This window comes from Megalobrama amblycephala, linkage group LG17, assembly GCF_018812025.1.
Source record: "Megalobrama amblycephala isolate DHTTF-2021 linkage group LG17, ASM1881202v1, whole genome shotgun sequence".
NCBI lineage: Eukaryota > Metazoa > Chordata > Actinopteri > Cypriniformes > Xenocyprididae > Megalobrama > Megalobrama amblycephala.
In genome coordinates, this window is record NC_063060.1 from 27,996,185 (window position 1) to 28,008,351 (window position 12,167).

General features: G+C 46.3%; 1 protein-coding gene across 7 annotated transcripts in view; it reads left to right on the plus strand.

Annotated features, from left to right (window-relative positions):
• Positions 1 to 12,167, plus strand: part of vav3b (vav 3 guanine nucleotide exchange factor b) — a 68,457-nt gene that overhangs the window by 35,360 nt on the left and 20,930 nt on the right. For all 7 annotated transcript variants that reach the window (XR_007180720.1, XM_048162497.1, XM_048162498.1 and 4 more), the window contains exon 20: positions 10,232 to 10,362. Coding sequence is in view for 6 of the 7 variants with exons in the window: in XM_048162497.1 (XP_048018454.1) it covers positions 10,232 to 10,362 (131 nt within the window). In the remaining variant the exon portion in view is untranslated. The remainder of the gene's footprint in view (positions 1 to 10,231; positions 10,363 to 12,167) is intronic.

Here is a 12,167-nt window from a genome sequence, read left to right on the forward strand (position 1 = left end):
CGCTTCCCAGCCCGTCCCGCTGGCTCATTCGCACTATCAGACTCGGCTATGCGATTCAGTTCGCCCGGCGTCCCCCGGTCTTCAGGGGTGTCCACTTCACTCAGGTGTCGTTGGACAGTGCCCCTGTTCTCCGGGCGGAGATTGCTGTCCTCCTGGCGAAGGATGCAATCGAGCCGGTCCCTCCAGCCGATATGAAGTCGGGGTTTTACAGCCCCTACTTCATTGTACCAAAAAAGGGCGGTGGGCTACGGCCAATCCTGGATCTGCGCGTCCTGAACCGGTATCTTCACAAGATGCCGTTCAAGATGCTCACGCAGAAACGCATTTTCGAATGCGTCCGTCCCCGGGATTGGTTTGCAGCAATAGACCTGAAGGACGCGTACTTTCATGTCTCGATTCTACCTCGACACAGACCCTTCCTCCGGTTTGCGTTCGAGGGTCGGGCATATCAGTACAAGGTCCTACCCTTCGGGCTGGCCCTGTCACCCCGCGTCTTTACGAAGGTTGCGGAGGCGGCCATTGTTCCCCTCAAGGAACAGGGCGTTCGTATTCTCAACTATCTCGACGACTGGCTGATCCTGGCCAGCTCGCGAGAGCAGTTGTGCGAACACAGGGACATGGTTTTAGCTCACCTCAGCCGGTTGGGTCTTCGGGTCAACTGGGACAAGAGCAAACTCGCCCCCGGGCAGAGGATCTCTTATCTCGGTCTCGAGCTAGACTCGGTTGCACGGACTGCGCGTCTCACCGAGGCGCGTGTCCAGTCGGTGTTGAACTGCCTGAGTTCGCTCAAGCGCAGGACAGCGGTTCCACTGAAAGATTTTCAGAGGCTCCTGGGGCATATGGCATCTGCAGCCGCGGTCACGCCGCTCGGATTGCTTCATATGAGACCGCTTCAACACTGGCTCCGCGGCCGGGTCCCGAGATGGGCGTGGCAGTGCGGCATGCTCCGTGTCCCCGTGACACCGAGCTGCCGTCGCACCCTTGTCCGGTGGTCGGACCCTTCGTTCCTGCGGGCCGGAGTACCCCTCGAACGAGTGTCCAGGCACGCTGTGGTCTCCACAGATGCCTCTGCCACGGGATGGGGGGCCACGTACAACGGGCATGCAGTGGCAGGTCTTTGGACGGGGCCTCAGCTGCATTGGCATATCAATTGCCTCGAGTTGCTAGCGGTTCGTCTTGCGCTGGCCCGCTTCAAGAAGCTGTTGTCAGGCAAGCACGTTCTAGTCCGCTCAGACAGCACTGCGGCCGTTGCGTACATCAACCATCAGGGTGGTCTACGCTCCCGTCGCATGTCGCAACTCGCCCGCCATCTCTTGTTGTGGAGTCAGAAGTATCTGAGGTCCCTTCGGGCCACTCATGTCCCAGGTGTGCTCAACCGTGCAGCCGACGAGCTGTCACGGCAGCCTCCACTTGCGGGCGAGTGGCGGCTCCACCCTCAGGCGGTCCAGCTGATTTGGCAGCATTTCGGCGAGGCCCAGGTAGACCTGTTTGCCTCCCCGGAAACTGCCCACTGCCAGTGGTTTTATTCCCTGACCGGCGGCACGCTCGGCACGGATGCCCTGGCACACAGCTGGCCCCTGGGTCTGCGCAAATATGCGTTTCCCCCAGTGAGCCTTCTCGCACAGCTCCTGTGCAAGGTCAGGGAGGACGGGGAGCAGGTTCTGTTAGTGGCTCCGTATTGGCCCACTCGGACCTGGTTCTCAGACCTCATTCTCCTCGCGACAGCCCCTCCCTGGCCGATTCCTCTGAGGAAGGACCTCCTGACTCAGAGACGGGGCACCCTGTGGCACCCGCGTCCCGATCTATGGAACCTCCACGTGTGGTCCCTGGACGGGATGCGGAGGTTCTGAGTGATCTCCCGCAAGCGGTCGTAGACACCATCACTTCCGCTAGAGCTCCTTCCACTAGGAGTCTCTATGCGTTGAAGTGGAACCTGTTCGTCGAATGGTGCGCCTCTCGCCGAGAGGACCCCCGATCATGTTCGGTCGGATCCGTGCTTTCCTTCCTGCAAGAAGGGTTGGAGCGAAGGCTGTCTCCCTCCACCCTTAAGGTGTATGTTGCCGCTATCGCCGCACATCGCCACGCAGTTGAGGGTAAGTCCCTGGGGAAACACGATCTGATCGTCAGATTCCTGAGGGGAGCGAGGAGGTTAAATCCTCCTCGCCCTTCCTCCGTACCCTCTTGGGATTTGACCCTGGTTCTCACAGCTCTCCGGGGTCATCCCTTTGAGCCTTTGCAATCAGTCGATCTGAAACTAATGTCTCTTAAGACGGTTCTTCTGGTTGCATTGGCTTCCCTGAAGAGGGTAGGGGATCTGCATGCATTTCCGGTCGACGAAACGTGCCTAGAATTCGGGCCCGGTGATTCTCACGTTATTCTGAGACCCCGGCCTGGATACGTGCCCAAGGTTCCTACCACTCCCTTCAGAGATCAGGTAGTGAACCTGCAAGCGCTGCCCTCGGAGGAGGCAGACCCAGCCCTAGCTTTGCTCTGTCCCGTCCGCGCTTTGCGCGTTTACGTGGATAGAACGCGAAGCTTCAGGACCTCAGATCAGCTCTTCATCTGTTACGGAGGCCAGCAGAAGGGAAAGGCTGTCTCCAAGCAGAGGATGGCCCACTGGATAGTGGATGCCATCGCCTTGGCGTATGAATCCCAGGGCGTGCCTTGCCCGCTCGGGTTGAGAGCCCACTCCACCAGAGGGGTGGCCTCTTCCTGGGCGCTGGCTCATGGCGCCTCGCTGACAGATATTTGTAGAGCTGCGGGCTGGGCGACACCCAACACGTTCGCTAGGTTTTATAGCCTACGTGTAGAGCCGGTATCTTCACGTGTACTCGCATCCACTAGTCGGTAGACGTGCTGTACCCACTCTAAGTGTCGGCTTGCAATGCCATTCCCGCCACTGGCCGGATACGTGCATACTTCTCTCCAGTCGTGTTCCCCGCTTGGCGAACCCTGTCGAGCTCCTCCGCCTCCCCCTTCGGCTCGGACATTGCGGAGTGTCTGATGCCAGGCCTACATCCGTCGCTGACGCTGTCTGTTGGCTGGGGCCCATATGTCGTGACCCCTCTACGTGAGCGGTCCCATATGTGTATTTTCCACGGTTTAAAACTCCCTACGGGCCGAGTCCGTGTCTTTCCCTTAGCAGAGCCAGCTCTGCTGTCACCTGTCAGATGAGTCTCCCCCTAACCAGGTGGAGCCATCCCAGGGACTCCATATGCGTACTGCCCCCCGGGCCAGTCCATATGTGTATTCCCACGTAAACTCCTCCCCCATTGGGTAGGTAGTGGTCTCCGCAGCGTCCCTCACGGGTTCGCTTCCCCAGTGTAGTCTAGTTTACTAGTGGGTAGTGGTTAGACAGCAGTAGACCTCTCGGTGTAAGCTCGCCCCCTTCACCGTCAGCCGGTGCTATGGGCGGCTGAGCTTGCGCTGGGCACTGGAAGGGGTTTCGTAACTGTGGCGCTTTAGTTGGGATCCCAATTCGTCGGTCACTACTGACGTACGTCGAACGTGACCGACTGAAAGGGAACGTCTCGGTTACGTATGTAACCCTCGTTCCCTGAAGGAGGGAACGGAGACGTACGTCCCGTCGCCACAGTTTCTGTACCCTCGCTGTAGTGCGGACACCAGTTGTCTCCTCAGCGAAAAACAGAGTGCGATTGCATCCGCTTCCTATTTATATACACCTGTCGGGGGCGGTGCGCATTATGCAAATATCGCACGCCAATTCCATTGGCTTGTTTTAGTTTACACGAAGATGATAGGGCTCTCTAAGCGATATCCCAATTCGTCGGTCACTACTGACGTACGTCTCCGTTCCCTCCTTCAGGGAACGAGGGTTACATACGTAACCGAGACGTTTACCAGTTTATTAAGCACCCCTATTGATAAAAATACGGTCTGTATATATTTGTTTACTGTTAGTTGCAACGGGTATTTTTGTGTAATTCGATCGCTGTGTATGTTAATGCAAGGGAGAGAGAGAGTTTAATGGATAAGACTTTAATGCGCACTTTTTGTACTTTGTATTCAGCTCTTACTGTGATTTTCTGGAGTGAAAACGGACGCATATCTTTTGAATGATGTACAGTAAACTTCATAAAACTCATCAGTAAAGTTTTGGCCATCATTTGGACGGGGTCCGCTACAACAGGCTTGTACTAATAGTGGATAAAAGCAAGATGACAACATAATTTATAACCGTAATTAAACTCCGCCCTCTTCTTGAAAGGGGGCCGGGATCAGCAGCTCATTTGCAATTAAAGGGGCACACAAAAACAGCTTGTTTTTGCTCACCCTCCAAAACTGGCTATTTTAACTTGCTACAATTTTTATTTATCTATGGGTATTTTGAGCTAAAACTTCACATACACTCTGGAGACATCAGAGACTTATTTTACATTTTGTTTACATTAAAAAAAAAAAAAAGAATAATAATATAACCATTTATTATAATCTGGACATTCTTTTGTGTTACATCTTGTTAAAAGCATTTAGCACCAAAGAACAAATCTATTGAATTGCATCACAGAATATTCTGCCAGGATTTCCAGCCATTTCCAGATCTTTCTCACAACCATGTCACAAATCATATGAGACATGTTATTTGAGTTATTGAATTTTTAATTAATCAATTTTGTAATGGTATAGAATTTAATTAAATTTTGAATTGATCAAAAGTTAAATGAGCAATCATGTTTCTTGTAAAAACTCGCTTTCAAGGTATTTTTAAAGTTTTTTTTTTGTCAACTGTGGCAACATTGTTATGTGTTTTGTCATTCTCAGAAGTATTACTTGTAAACAGTCAGGAGAGCTTCTCATTTTGCTCCAAAATCACTGCCACATCATTTTATTTTCAGAATGGTGAAACTTCGTGCTCAGCTTAAACAGGTGCTGATTTTCAAAATTGCTGCTGTTCTGTTTTGCTCTACTGGGATTAAATAACAATCCTGAAGTGCTGAAGGGGTGTATTCATGTTGATGGGAGGAAGAAGTGGTCAGAAACACTAAATTAGAACCAGCATAAAATTGTAACACATTCATAAATGGATTCTTTCTTCAGGAAGTCTAATGTTCACACCAATTTCAATTATAATCTTGGTTCAGGCAGTTGAAGATAACAAGTCAAGTTATAGGTTAACCAAGAATACATCATGGGATATTCTCGTAATCCTCTTAGATATCTTCCTTAGTTTCCTTACATGGATGATTTGTTTCGGATCACTAAGTCCACCAAAGCATTTTTTCCAGTGGCTAGCATACTTTTTCAGTTGTTTTCAATGGGGAGCATCAACAAGCAGAGAACGGAACAAAATGGATGAGAAATTAATATTGCTGGTCTCCGAACATACATAGCAGGTACTCTACATCGTGTTAACATTTTGAGTCTGAAACAAATGACCTGCAATATCAGTTATAAGTAACAGTGCCACGGATATTCTGTATCATAGCAACAAAACTGTAAAAAACGTTGCACTGCCGAAGCGCTTTCAAGCTTACTTTTAGTTACCTTCCAGCAAGGGCCGCTGAGCACCAGTCAGAGCTGCCAGGGTCAATCCAATTGGCTGTAATGGCAGAAATGGCATGTCCAACAGTCAGTAGTGGTCACATTACACCCTAGTTCCCTTTCAAATGGGAACTCCCACTGTGTCCTCTAGAGGACACTTTGGGGAACATCTCCAGTGTGACTGGTGTCTGAAGCACGTGTTTAAATGAAACAATGTCATTGGCCGATAACAGTCTGTGACGTCACTACTGGTGCAACCATGAGTATAAAAGGGCACCTTTGTGCATGTGCGTTTAGTTCTTGAGGGAGCTGAATGTGCTGGGTAGGATGCATTCACAAAACTATGGTACGAAGCTTTGTCTTTCTGTTCTCTCGTGAAGCATGGAAGTTAGTGTTTGCACAAGTGTGTTCGGCTCTTGAGGGAGTTGAAGGCACTCATAGTGAAGCATTCGTGGTTGTTCTTGTATGGTTCTTTCAGAGTGACCGAATCTGGCATTTTAACTTAGTTCGCTTAACTCCTGAGGGGGTTAAATGCGTGTTGTGTGATGCAGTCGCAGTGACTTGTTCCACCCAGTTTGGACTCTCTCTTGAGGGATGAGAGTATAGCACCTACTCTCTGTGGCTAGGGTCCTGCGGCTGCCATTGCGGTGAGGTAGGATCGAATGTGGGGGTTGTAGGCAGAGCACAGGAATATTTTTGTTTAAGCTCCTCTTGCTAGTTCTGGTAGGCTACTGATTCATTTGCTAGATCTAATTATGAGGAATTAGACACAGAATTAAGGTTGAAGTTGCCTTCCTTTAAGTACGGGTCCTTTAAGTAGGTAGCTCCCTTTAAATTAGAAGCGTTTTGCTAAGGCCTCTGCTCTCATGAGCTTCAACTAGACAGATATCAAGTTTGTCAGCTCTCTGTGGGCCGCTGTGATAAGCTGTCTTTCAGGTTGAGTGCAGTTTGGCCTCCTCTCATTCTAGAGAGTCGTTTGGTTGAGACCTCTGCTCACCTGAGCTTCATCTAGACAGTGAGATCAAGTGTTGTGGCTCTCTGTAAGCTGCTGTGATAAGCTGTCTTTAAGGTTGAGTATGGTTTAGCCTCCTCTCATTTTAGAGAGTCTTTCTGCTATGGCCTCTGTTCACCTGAACTCCATCCAGACAGTGACATCAAGTGTGTTGGCTCTCAATGGGCTGCTGTGATAAGCTGTCTTTAAGGTTGAGCGTGGTTTGGCCTCCTCTCATTCTAGAGAGTCGTTCTTCCGAGGCCTCTGCTCTTCTGAGCTCCATTTAGACAGTGACATCAAGTGTGTCGGCCTTCGGTGGGCCGCTGTGGTAAGCTGTCTTCAAGATGGGCATTGTTTGGCCTCCTCTCGCTATAGAGAGTTGTTCTGCTGAGGCTTCTGCTCTCTTGAGCTCTGTTTTGACAGTGACATCAAGTGTGTCAGCTGTCTGTGAGCTGCTGTGATAAGCTGTCTTTGAGGTCGAGTGTAGTTTGGACTCCTCTTGCTATAGAGAGTCGTTCTGCTTAGGCATCCGCTCGTCTGAGCTCCATTTAGCAGCAAGATCAATCTCCAAGCTAAGGTGAGCTGCCTTCCACCTCTGTGTGGTGTCTCTTAAGAAACAGGTAGCTCCCTTATGATAACCTAGAGGCAGCCACCTCCTTTTAAGGGGCTTTAGTAGGCAGCTCCCTTTTTGATATGCTGAAGTTTCAAGGTCACAGTTGCCTCCCTGATTTAGGGTTATATAAGCAGGCGGCTCTCTTGTGGTCATGAAGTTGTAGCTGCCTCCCCCAGAATTAGGGTCCCCTAAGCAGGAGGCTCCTTCATTTATCTGGAGGAAACTGCCTTCCCTATTTCAGGTTCTTTTAATAGGCAGTTTCCTTAGAATGTAAACTTTATCATATTCGCAAGGTCGTAGCTGCCTCCCCCTATTGTGGGTTCTTAAGCAGGTGGTTCCATTGTTTAAGGTTCATATACACTGATCAGGCATTATGACCACCTTCTTAATATTGTTTTGGTCCCCCTTTTGCTGCCAAAACAGCCCTGACCCATCGAGGCATGGACTCCAATAGACCCCTGAAGGTGTGCTGTGGAATCTGGCACTAAGATGTTAGCAGCAGATCCTTTAAAGGTCCCGTTCTTCATGATCCCATGTTTCAAACTTTAGTTAGTGTGTAATGTTGTTGTTAGAGTATAAATAAAATCTGTAAAATTTTAAAGCTCAAAGTTCAATGCCAAGCGAGATATTTTATTTAACAGAAGTCGCCTACATCGAACGGCCAGTTTGGACTACATCCCTCTACTTCCTTCTTTAATGACGTCACTAAAACAGTTTTTTGACTAACCTCCGCCCACAGGAATACACAAGAGTTGCGTTTGTAGAGTGTGTTTGTCGCCATGTTGTCGAAACGCTGTTATTTTCATCCCGCAGTCCAATCACCGGGTCTGATTCCAGCTCAAATTGATAGGGTAAAATTAAAGACATGTTTACAATAACACTGAGCGCGTGCATCTCCACGTTATGGTAAGAGGCGTGACCTTTCCGGGCAAGATGCGCTAAACTGCTGTCAAATCATAACACAGGAACCGCTGGCACAATCAGAACTTGTTACGTATTTCTGAAGGAGGGACTTCATAGAACAAGGAAGTCATCAGCCCGTTTTTATGACAGTGGAAACAGCGGTATACAGATAAGTAAATTATGTGAAAAATACTGTGTTTTTTTACACGTGAAACATGAACACATGTTATATTGCATACTATAAACACAATCAAATCTTCAAAAAACCACGAAAAATGGGACCTTTAAGTCCTGTAAATTGCGGGGCCTCCATGGATCTGGGGAATTTGGAGCCAAGTCAACACCTCAAACTCATTGTTGTGCCCCTCAAACCATTCCTGAACCATTTTGCTTTGTGGCAAGGTGCATTATCATGCTGAAAGAGGCCACAGCCACCAGGGAATACGGTTTCCATGAAAGGGTGTACAGGGTCTGCAACAATGCTTAGGAAGGTGGTACATGTCAAAGTAACATCCACATGGATGACAGGACCCAAGGTTTCCCAGCAGAACATTGCCCAAAGCATCACACTGCCTCTGCCGGCTTACCTTCTTCCCATAGTTCATCCTGTTGCCATGTGTTCACCAGTTAAGCGACCTGCCATCCATGTGATGTAAAAGAAAACATGATTCATCAGACCAGGCAACCTTCTTCCATTGCTCCGTGGTCCAGTTCTGATGCTCATGTGCCTACTGTTGGTACTTTCGATGGTGGACAGGGGTCATTATGGGCACCCTGACTGGTCTGTGGCTATGCAGCCCCATACGCAACAAACTGTGATGCACTGTGTATTCTGACACCTTTCTATCAGAACCAGCATTAACTTCTTGAGCAATTTGAGCTACAGTAGCTCGTCTGTTGGATCAGACCACACAGGCCAGCCTTCACTCCCCACGTGCATCAACGAGCCTTGGCCGCCCATGACCCTGTCGTCGGTTCACCACTGTTCCTTCCTTGGACCACTTTTGATATATACTGACCACTGCAGACCAGGAACACCCCACAAGAGCTGCAGTTTTGGAGATGTTCTGACCCAGTCATCTAGCCATCACAATCTAGCCCTTGTCAAACTCGCTCAAATCTTCACGCTTGCCCATTTTTTCTGCTTCTAACACAAATGTTCACTTGCTGCCTAATATATGCCACTCACTAACAGGTGCCTTGATGAAGAGATAATCAGTGTAACTTAAAATATTAAACCAAGTGTATCAGTGAAGTTGCCTGAAGTTCTCCATAAACCTCTCCAATACATGTAAAACAACTGTTTTTTATGATCTGCTTTAAGACCTGGGCACCTGGCAGTATTAAAAACAACAGGTTTATAGACTGGATACTAAGGAGCTGTTTTATGCTAGAAGAAACCCCCATCCTCTAAGGCTTCTGGGCGAGTTTACTTTTCCCCCAGTTTTATTAACCACCATATACTGGGGCTCTAGAGAAAGAAACCATCTCAGATGATCTCCTTCTCTGTCATTGGTTAGTGTGACTGCCTCTGATTTAGTGGATGGGATTGTGGAAACAACAACTGCTGCTATGCATCACTTTATTTGTCCTGTGTGAATGAGAAAAGTGGACATTTGCTTTGGGTTTCACAGTGCTACAGTATATTGGAGCAAAATCAGTGGCTACTGTATGTTGCTTGATGTGAAATTAATTTTCATAAATATAAGCGGCCATTAAGCATTTATTATCATAAGCATATTGGTAAACACTTTTCTTAGTTGCTTTGGGAGCTATTTGTCTGGCTTTTTTGTTGTTGTTTGTTTTTTGTCTTTGGGGAGAAATGTGCATTCAAGCATATTTTGTCTAATTTCTCTCTTTTTTTCTTAATTTTTGTCAGTTTCATAAGGCGTATAACTCAGCACCTCTAATCTTTTTCATAGTTCCTCATTGTACTGTATTTAATTTAAATGCATTCGCAAGCCATTTGACATATATAATCTGTAATATTCAATGAGAAAATGGGTGGGACCAGTGAAAATTGATTGAAAGTGGGCGTTAATATCAGCATGTGGTCTAGTGGTTGAAAAATAAAAGGGTTTGGTGATGTCAGCGAAAAAGACTTTTCTGAAGTGACAGAGATTAAATTTTTTTTCTTTGGAATTATCTATGCAAAATAAGACCACGGACCTGGTTTAGGTATAAGGCCAATTTAGATTTTATGTTTAATTTTGTTTTTACAGGTTTGCCAAAAATGTTGGTCATCAGAGATTATTTTGGAGTTCCCAGTCCTCAGGGCGGACTGCCGCTGAATGCTCAGATTGGTGATGTCATAGAGGTCATCTGTGCTGATCCCCACAGCTCCTGGTGGCAGGTCAGATAAAGTACTGCAGTATTTAAACACCATGTATTGTATTCTGTGGTGTCATGGGACCCTGAAGCTTGATCACAACATATATCAAAGCAAACAGGGAGAACAAAAACTTTTTATACAGATATATCTTGTGACATTTCAACCAAATGATACATGCAGTAACCAGTATTTCCATAGCCAATGGGTGGTCTGCCCATTTAAAGGGTTAGTTCACCCCAAAAATTAAAATTATCCCATGCTTTACTCGCCCTCAAGCCATCCTAGGTGTATATGACTATCTTCATATCCAAATACATTTGGAGATAGTTAAAATATCCTTTATAATGGTAGTGTGTGTGTGTGTGTGTGTGTGTGTGTACACACAATAATAGGGGCGCTTTAAAGTTTAGTAATTTTGTTGTATGTTTTTGACAGGTTTTTGTATTTTAAAAATATGTCTATATAGTTTTTAAATACATTTTTTTATTTCATTTTAAAACTAAAACTAAAACTATTTTCAAGTAAAACTAAATGAAAATGAGAAATGCTGCTTTAGCTGAAATAAATTAAGTTTAATATTTGTATATTTTATTTCAGTTAACCTCCATTTTATTTAAAATAATAAAAATGTTTTTTATGTCTTTGGTTTTAGTTTTATTTTAACTATAATAACCCTGACTAAACCTAATCCAACACAACTTCAGTACAATATATCAGTGTTACACTGAATAGTGACTGAAAATGTTTATTTTTCACAATGCTTTCTAATATGCACAGAAACCTAAATGGGCCGTCATATATAGGGACTGCAGAGCACAGTCTTTGTTCAGGCATGTTTTGACATTGCAGTTTTGTCTGGAGCTTATTCTCACAGACTGTGTTATTTATTTCCGGCTCGTGCCGGGCTGTTGTGGCTCTTTTTCTCAATGGTTTATAGTGGCACTAAAACCTCATCTTCCTCCTGGTGTTGCTCCAATCTGGCCGACGTGCCTCAAACAGCTCGGCAGGGAATAGACACTTAGCAAGATTTCCCATGCTTTATGCTGGGCTATTTCTGCCTGATAGCACATACCGAGATAAAAAAACAAAACAAAAAAAAACCTACAGGTCAAAAATGGATGCCAAGAGATTCATCGAGCCAACAGACTGCGACAGGCAGTGGCTAGACGTGCATGTCAGCTGTGGTTCTTCACGCACTAGGCAGGTCACGGAGGGGAGTGAGAAGCGCTACTATTGAATGATAATGCACATCACTGGTTTATTTTATCTTGTGTGAAACGACACTTAACTCTTAATAAGGCTACTAAATCTTCAGGGTCCCATGACACCAAAGAATGGAATTACAGAGCACTAAGCATCCATCTCCCATGTTACTGGAAGACAATTATCTCTGTCCTGTTGCCAGAACAGTGCAATCGATCACTGTAATTTAATTTGATCCTTTAGGCTGCCAACTGTTTACTCTAATGGGGTAATAAGTTTAATCTTTATCATACGCTTATCTGTGGCATAACAAATATAAAGGGCTTTCAAAAGCTACGGCGAAACATTATTAAGCCAAATAAATCATGAATACAGTTCCAGTTTGGGGCTCCAATCTAATTTGTGGTTGAGGTGCATTTTTCTGAAATTCATTTCATACTTGTTAGAGATGATCTTAAAGGGAGCCTGGATAAAAAAGTATATATTTTTTCAGTATAGTTGTTTGAGAAGATATTCATTACTCCTTCAGTCAAACCTTCAGCCAAATTCGCAATCAATCATAGGCTGCTAAATTTTGGCATCTGGTTCCGCCCCGTTCACAGCGCATTATAACCTCCCAGCTG